The 8,906-nt window shown below is 50.3% G+C and overlaps 1 protein-coding gene across 1 annotated transcript; it reads right to left on the bottom strand.

Annotated features, from left to right (window-relative positions):
* Positions 1–3,164: 3,164 nt before the first annotated feature.
* Positions 3,165–8,661, bottom strand: Smim38 (small integral membrane protein 38). Its single transcript, XM_040750589.1, has 3 exons — positions 7,585–8,661; positions 6,654–6,724; positions 3,165–6,321 (listed from the first exon to the last, which is right to left on the bottom strand). Exon 3 carries the CDS (start codon positions 5,745–5,747, stop codon positions 5,592–5,594), a length of 156 nt encoding a protein of 51 aa, XP_040606523.1. The 5' UTR covers positions 5,748–6,321; positions 6,654–6,724; positions 7,585–8,661; the 3' UTR covers positions 3,165–5,591.
* Between the last annotated feature and the right edge of the window lie 245 nt (positions 8,662–8,906).

Genomic DNA, 8,906 nt, shown 5'->3' with positions numbered 1-8,906 from the left:
AATGTTGGCAATGCAAGACCTTGGGATATCTGCTAAGGAAAGCTGCAAGTGTGGAGTTGAACTGGCCTGAAAGAGAGGCTGTGTGTGCTGCAGGTAGCAGAGCGGGGACGGGGATTATTTAAGTCTTTGGAGCCCACAGGATTCCAATATGAACTCCATTTTCTGGACATGAAGCTACAGGATTTTTTTGTTTGTCCCAATGTGCTTCAGTATTGCTTTTGTTTGACCTTCCTTCTGTCCCTCAATCCTTCCCTTTTAGGGTAGGAATGTTTACTTGTGTCATTGTCTTTTAGAAGTATGTAACTTGGTTTTGGACATTAAAGAGCTCAGAATGAATACATTGCCTCAGTCTCAGAAGAGACTTGGTACTTAGACTTTGCCATGTTAAAGCTCATCTGTTAAGGAAGGTGGGATATTTGAAGTTGGACTATTGCATTTTGCATAGTGAGATGCTTATGCACCTATGGAGACAGTGGGGTAGAGGTATAGTTTAAAGTGATACATTTGATTATCAAGGTGATAATGAGTAGACTTAAGATAATTGATTGTAAACTTGACAGAATCAAGAATCACCATGGAAACAAATCTGGCCACGACTATGAAGGCATGTCTAGATTAGGTTAATTGGAGTGGAAATGTGGGCAGCATCATTCCAGGGTTCTGGACTTCATTTTTATTTTTTTGAGACAGGGTTTCTTTATATAGCCATTTCTGTCCTTGAACTCACAGAGATCCGCCTGCATCTGTCTCCCAAGCACTGAGATTAAGGTGATAGATCATTATGCCCCACTCCTAGGTTTTATTAAAAGAAGAAAGTAAGCTGAGCTCAGGGCCAACATTAAAGCCAGCTTCACATTCCTCTCTTCAGACACAATGGAGCAGTTGCTGTTTAGTTGCCCTGGTGGATTGCACCCTCAGAATACCTACTATTCTTCCTTCCTCCCTCCCTCCCTCCCTCTGCCCCTCCCTTCTTCCCTCCCTCCCTCCCTCCCTCCCTCCCTTCCTTAAATTGCTTTTGTCAGATATTTTGCCCAGCAATGAGATAGGGATCCAAGCAGTGTCCTGGTCTCCTGCCCTTTTCTGAGACTCCAGCAGATCTGTTGGTATGATATGCGGCATGTTTTCTTCATTTTTCCCTTCAAAGAGTCAGCATTTCAGGATTAGTGAGGTGGCTCAGGGTAAGGGTGCTTGCAGCCAAACTTAACAATCTAAGTTCAAATCTCAGGACCCACATGATGGAAGAGAACTGACTCCCACAAGTTGTTCTCTGACTTCACACACACACATACACACACACACACACACAGTAATAAATAAAGTTTTTTAAATGTTTGTTTGCTTTGAGAGAGTCTTACTATGTAGCCCTGGCTAGCCTGGACCTCACTATGTAGACCAGGTTGGCCTCAAACTGATAGTCACCTGCCTCTGTCTCCCAAATTCTAGAATTAAAAGTGCATACCCTTCCCCATTTCATTTTTATTCTAGGCAGGTTTTCTCTGTATAACAGCCCTGGCTGTCCTGGAACTACCTCTGTAGGCCAGGCTGGCTTTAGACTCACAGAGATCTGTCTGCCTCTGCTTCCCAAGTACAGGGATCAAAGGTGTGAGCTCAATTTTTTTTAATCTGGTATGCGTGTACAATTATTCATCCAACCACTTTTTTTTTGAGACACTACTCTATGAAGACCAGGTCACAGAGATTCACTTACCTCTTCCTCTCAAGTGCTTGCAGTTCAACCACTTTTTAATGTATTATTTATTTTTACTTTTGAGGCAGGGTCACACTATGTAGTCCTGGTTGGAACTCACTATGTAGACCTGGCTGGCCTCAAACTCACATCAACCCTCTTGCTTCTGCCTCGTGAGAGCTGATATCACAGGCATGTACCACTGCCCTGGCTCTTCATTCCTTCTTGTATGTGAACATAAGCTTGGAAGGCTATGACTTCTTCACAAACTGCATTGGCTGCCTCGCATGGGACACTGTCATTTGAGAGCTTTCTCTGAGAGTGCTCCTCTCTGTGTTCCTGTGACACACTGTACACCAGCCCCTACCACTGTCACCATACTGTGAGGGTCTATAGTGTACATCTTATTAGTAAATTGTGCATTGTTTGAGCTCATTGAAAAGTTCCCATATTTCAGAGCCATATTTGTCTTAGAGTGTCCTCCAAGTTCTGGGGATGGGCTGTGCCCCACCAACTCTGTGACCTGGAGAGACACATACAGCAAAATAACCCCAAAGTAACAACTCTGAGCCCTTGAGAGGAGCTGGGAGGCAGACATTCCCAAGAGAACAGTTGGAAGGTGTCTGTGGTAGTTTGAATGTAATTGGCCCCCATAAGTTCCTAGAGAGTGGCACTATTGGGAGGTGTGGCTTTGTTGGAGTAGGTATGGCCTTGTTGGAGGAAGTATCACTGTGGGGTTGGGCTTTGAGGTCTCCTATGCTCAAGCCATGCCCAGTATTGCAGACCACTTCCTGTTGCCTGTGGGCCAAGATGTAAGAAACCTCAGTTCCTTCTCCAGACCATGTTTGCTTATATCCCACCATGATAAAAATGTACTGAACTGCTGAACTGTAAGCCACCCAATTAAATGTTTTCCTTTATAAGAGTTGTCATGGTTTCTCTTTACAGTAATGGAAACTCTAAGACAACAGCCATTCCAGAGAGAACAGCTGGAAGGTGGCCATTCCCAACAGAAGTTACTCTTTGTTATCCCACAATGCAAATGCCCTGTGGTGGGAAGGAGACTTGGAAGTCATGGACAGAAAGCTCCATCCTGAACTCCAAATGATGCCTCACTTCCCTAGTCGATGTCTACTGGATGATGTAAGAGTCCAATTTGATGACCTCCTCTATCTGTTGCTATTTGTCGTTTTAGTGGAAGCCTCACCTGAGGGGACACCTACTGTGCTGGGTCTGTCCATAGGGAACTCCAGCAGGCTGCCTTGATGGGGCTTCCCCAGTCAGCAGTGCCTGATTTGACGTTTGCCCCCACTTCTCCCTTGCTCTCTCTCTTAAGAAATTCATCAAAACAGAAACTATAGCTATCATAGACCATTCTCCAAACATAACAGTCCATTATAAGTCAATATGCAAATTGCAAACATCCAGATAATTTTTCTGATCATTGCACAAAAACTCATTAAAAGAAGCAGGAAAATTAACTTTTATATTTTATTTCAATGTGTCCAAAACCACCACCATTTTCCTACCATCCCATATAAAGCCATTTCTGATATGCCATTACAGTCTTCAGCACCCAGCCTTTAAGGTCACACTCACTGTCCAAAATTTGCACTGGTCACATTTTTAGTGGTCCATAGCTCCATGCACCTACACTCTGTTTCCAGAACTTTCTGTCCATTGTCTGTGACTCCCAGACCCAAGCCAGCTGTGGGTCAGTGCTGTGCTGAGCCCACATCACAGCTGTGAGACTCCTGGACTGGGCACGCTTGGTGACTGACTCCATTGTTCATCTGTTAGCCAGCTCAGGCCACCACAAGTGGGAGACTTAGGCTGCACACTGCATGCTGCATGACCTCACCTGCTGGAGGCCAGAAGTCCAACAGAGGAAGTGTCGCAGGGCTGGTTTCTCCTGAGGCCTCTCTTCTTGGCTTGCAGACAGCGTCTGACATAGGCTGTGCCCTAATGTCTCTCTTCTTTCTCTGAGGACACCAGTCTCTTGGGGTTAGGGACCATGTGACCTCATTTACCTTCATCACCTCCTTCAAGATCCTGCCTCCAAATTCAGGTGCTGAGCACACAAGGATGAGGATTCCAACACACAGATTCCGAGAAATGCTAAATGTCCAGTAACAAAAGCCCCCACAGACCCACTGCCATTTCCAACCACTCACTGTCACCTGTGTGGCCACTGCCTCTATCAGGGGCTGCCAGCCGTGAGCAGAGGGGGCACATCAGTCCCATCTGGGAACTTTTCACTGGGACTTCTTTTGTGGGGGGGGGGAGGCAGCTTTTGTTTTTGGTTTTCTTGTTTGCTTTTTCATTTTGAGACAAGGTCTTATATAGCCCTTGAACTTCTGATCTTCCTGCCTTTCTCTCACAAGCATGTGCAAGACACCCAGCTCACTGAGATAGTTTTGAGGAGCCCCAAGAAACCCAGGAAAGGTGCCTGCTTTTGATGTGCCTGCCATCAGATAAAGACAAAACCTGTGCCCAAGGGGGCCACAGAGACAGCCAAGTACTCAAACCAGTCCCCCAAAAGCCCATAACTGAAATGAGTGACCCAGGCCAGTGGCAGAGGCCATGAGGGACATGTGCTGATTGTCTTCTTCCAACTTCAGGCACAAAGGTAGTGGCTGCTTCACACTCATCCCAATGACTTCTCAGCCGTGATGGACTGATCTGGAACTGTGAGTGGAGTAGTTAAGTTGCTTTTGTCGTGAGTGATATGTATCACAGTAACAATGAGGAGGCTAAGACACTATGACAACATTTTGGATTGCGACATGCAAAATTCAGGGTTCCTGAGGGCACTGCTTTTCATCTCTATTGTGCAGTCTCTTTGTACATGGAAGTCATGTAAAGTCCCTGGAGTAGCCACAGCCTTCTTGCAGCCATGAAGTCCTAAATCTGTGCCAAAGAGGGCAAAACAGAAGTCGGTCCTTGCCAAATTGCAGCACTGCCACACTGCAGCCTCGAACGCTGAGCACACACATCTTGCTACACGGTCTGGCTCAAGGAGAAAACGGGATTACTGACTGCCATCACTGAACTGGGGAGACCCATAAGCCCGCCTCCTCACAGTGTTGGGTCCCTCACACTCAGGGGGATGCATGTATTTGCATGTATTAACATGTGTGGGAACTGTGAGCTCTCCTATCCAATGCCACCTGAGCTTCCCAGTGTGAGTTTTCAGGCCAACACAGTTCTGTGAGAACTGCATCACCATAGGTTCATTCTTGTGACAAACCAAGGTGGGGAACTAAGGACCCCACAGGTAAGGAGTTGTCTCAGGGCCAAGGAGAGATGGGCTTGAATTCCATCTCATAAAGCCATCTCTAGACACGTCCCTGAGGTCTGCTCTGGGAAACTGAGGCAGCTCTCTGCCTGCATCCAGTGACTGGTCAAGGCAGTAGATGTCCCCTTGGGAGTAAATGGTTATGGCTGTCCCCATGACCTGCCACATACAACCCTTGCTCACCCCAGCCTCTTATAAAGAATTAGTGGTAGGGAAAGACCAGACATTTCCTGGGGCATACACTGCCATAGGGTTCTAGAACCTGGTGATGATTGCTTTAACAGCCCATGTGGACAGACATCCTTCAGTGGGGACAGTCCTAACTAGTCCAAGCAGGTTCTGAACCTGTCTTTTCGTCCACCTTCTGGTTTTGCACAGAGGGTAGGACATAAGGCTTGCATACTTGCCTGACTGGTAAAGGGCTAGGGAGGTTAACCCAAGCTAGAGGACTCGTGGGGGCAGCCGCTGTGGAGACCGTGAGGTGGCGTGAAAGGTGTACTGCATGGCAGCATCTGTGGCACCCAATGGACAGGTGGGCCCACCCACAGAGGGAGGATGTAGTCACAGTACCAAGCCTCCAGGCTTGGTCTCCACTGGCCCCCTCACTCACTCTTCCTTGGGTTTGCCAGGGCGAGGCCTGGCCAGTCTGTAGTCCATATAGGTCCCCAGACAGGACCACAGGATGAAGCGCACCAGGAGGATGACAACCAAGAGGACCATGAGTGGGTCAGGGCCAGCAGCGTCCCCAAGCCAGGAGACCATGCTGAGACCGGAGGCCACCACACAGGGTGGAGCAGCAGCAACCGCTCTGGGGCCTTAGCTCAGTTCTGCCTGCCGGTGGCCCCTTCTGAGGGACAGGCCCGTGCAGTCCACAACCAGCCCTTCCCACCGCACAGGGCCTCCCTGCCTGTGAGGGGACAGTTGGGGCTACAGGCGGCCTCCTTGGTCAAGAGGCCCGTGCACCATTCATGGGGAGCTAAGCACTCCGTGCACCGACAATGGCAGTATTGTCCAGAGGCCCTGGCGGCGGGAGGCCTGCGGGAGCCCGCCTCCCGCGCTGTCCCCGCGGCCCCTGCCCGCCTGGCTGACGTAATCCCCAAACATCTCCGGCGGCGGCAGCTGCAGGGCGAAGCGGCCGCCTCCTCCGGGCCTTTCCGGCTGCCGCAGACAATCGGGCTCTTTCTCTCCCCAATTAGCTATCACTTCTGGAGGCCGGCGCGGTCCGAGGCTGGGCAGGCTGTGCAGCAGCAACAGCAGCAGCAGGCCCGCACCGAGCGGGGGCCACGAGGCTTGCAGGGAGGCCCGGCCCAGCAGGGAGGGCGGCAGGGAGACTGTGCTATTGAAAAGAAGAGAGAGGCACAGAGAGGGGGAACAGTCGGCTGGAGCCCAGAGGTGACCCCAGACATGGCTCAATTAGCACACAGGCTGTGCACAGAGTCCTCAAGGCCGCCCCAGCCTGTGGCAGCATGGGGGTGGTCAACATAGACCGCCCCAGAAAGGGTCTGGAACCTGAGAGGGAGGGGTAATCTCCCCGCCCGAGGGCAGCCACTGGAGGTGGACTGAACACTATCTACTCCAGCCCCAAAAGAGGTTTATGAGAAGGAACCCTTACAGCCCCCCACCCCCAGCTGCCCACACAAGACTGCTGCTGATTAGCCAGAGACTCACTGAGTGATGAAGATGCTTGCTCCCTTAGACCTCAGGCTCCTTGCTGGGAAATGAGGTCAGAGGCCCCTGATCTGAAAGACAAAGAGAGTGTATTTAAATGGACCGGGCACCTCCAAGCAGATGCCCTGGAAATGCACCTCCAGAATTTTCCAGAAAAACAGTACCTGCCCAGTTATACCTGTCTGCCATACACATGTGCTTATACATACATGTACACACACACACACACACACACACACACACACACACACACACACACACACACACCCTGTCCCCCTGACATGGTCTACTCTGGCCCCTCACAGCCAAGGTAGGTGGAGACCCTCCTTGGGTGAAAGACAGCTGGCTTGCTGTCTCCTACCTCTAATACCAGCCTGTGTCCCTCAATCAGGGCCTCAACTGCAGCTGGGGGCATTGTGGGAGGAATGTGGATGAGGGTGTTGGGCCACGGGGTACTGCACTTACAACCCAAGTGATCTCACCAAGAACCAATCCAACAAGCTGTGAGAGATACAAGGGGCCCTTCCACATTGAGAGTTTCTGTAGCCCATCACTGGTCACCTCTCACTGAACTCTTTCCTCTGTGGCAATATGAGTATTCACTCTGTACAGTCTTTCTAGAAGGTTCCAAGTAATGACAAACACAAAGGATTGGCAGGTCACCTAGCCTAGTACTCTCAGGACAACACTCTTGGAACAAGTTCTAGGTTTATTTTTCTCACTCCAAATGTAAATGAGGACCTAGAAATTTGGAGCCAGGACCAAGCAGAGATCACACCAAGATTCAAGTGTTTCTGCAATGCCCTGGAAGGTCCTGCTCACTTACTAAAGAAACCCAAGTGAATCTGGCGTGAGGATCCCCAGATGGACACCACCGTGCTCTTTGCAAGGTGGGAAGCCAAGGGCTCCACTCAGCCCGAGTTTCACTCACCTGAGAGGCCACATCTTCGTGTAAGGCTGGCTTTCTTGGAAGCCGGAGCTGTCTGCCCTGAGCATGGCCACCAAGCTCGGGACCCACCAGACTGGCGGAGCCAAGGTGGCCTTGAATAAAACTCTGTTTGTCAAGTACACCAACAGATAGGCAAAGTCAATATTGTCCCAAGGCACATGGCATCTAGACACAGGAGACTCTGGAGTCGAGGCCTGACCCTTCCTGCTCACACGCATCTGGGAATTGGCAAGCACAAGGTCTGAGTGTCCTTCAAGGGAGGATGTGTGTGGCCCTCCTCCCCTGGACAGCACCACGATGGTCCTAAGAAAGGAGGCTGGCGTGGGTGCTGGGCCTGAGGATGGAGGGGGCACAGGAGAAAACAAGAAATCCATGGAGACAGCACAGACACAGCTCCTCAGCCTGGAGGACACCAGGGTGCTCCCCACTGTGGAGAAAGAGACTCTACGAGTCACCCACACTGAAAGCAATGATGAGCATGGTCTGTGCTCTTCCTGGTCCTTTAAGCCCCCCTCCCCCAGCCTCATTACTGGAGTTAAAGAGAGCTGTCCCCTGAACAGACATTTATCAAACTTTGAACATACAATGACAACTAAAGCTACTAGAACATCCCCAAATTGAGAAAACGGGCCTCTACCCAAAGTCAATCCTCTTTTATGACTTCCCTCTTGCCTACCTTCCTGCTTCCTGGATTTCTTACCTTCCCCTTGGATCATCACATCCAGAACCACCTGCTATAGGACACAGCCCAAGGAAAATGACAAACCCAGAGACACAAGTAGTATCTGCTATGATATTCTGAATTCAGTCTTGTCCCTTGTTACAGAGGTCAGACTAGGAGACTCTGGTTATCTTCAAGTCTTGAAGGATGATCCATGGTGCCTTCCTACACCTAATGTTCAAGCACTGACATGACAAGGGACAGGTTTCTTGTTCACTGTTCCCTGGAGTTTGCCAGGTAAAAACCCAGGCTGGTGGGGAAGGGCTGGGGTGACAAGCTGGTGTGTGTGTGTGTGTGTGTGTGGGTGGGTGCCTGGTCCCCACTGGAGGCCTGTTGTCCCTACTGGTGACAGTGTTGGGAATGAGCACAAGGACCCACTCGAGCGGCTGCTCAGAGCCCTCAGCAAGCAGATCTGTGTCAGTGTGTAACTTCCCCACTCCTAAATTACACAGCCACCACTCCTGCAGCAAGCAATGCCAGCACTGGACATGCATCACAGAGGAGGCCCACCCAGACATCATTAACGTCCCACTGGACTGTCTGGGCTTGACCTGTGACTGAGGGCGTAGTCAAGGCCCACACG

This window comes from Mesocricetus auratus, unplaced genomic scaffold, assembly GCF_017639785.1.
Source record: "Mesocricetus auratus isolate SY011 unplaced genomic scaffold, BCM_Maur_2.0 Super-Scaffold_4256, whole genome shotgun sequence".
Taxonomy (NCBI): Eukaryota; Metazoa; Chordata; class Mammalia; order Rodentia; family Cricetidae; genus Mesocricetus; species Mesocricetus auratus.
Note: the sequence above shows the minus strand (reverse complement) of the source record. Positions and strands in the feature narration are given on the sequence as shown.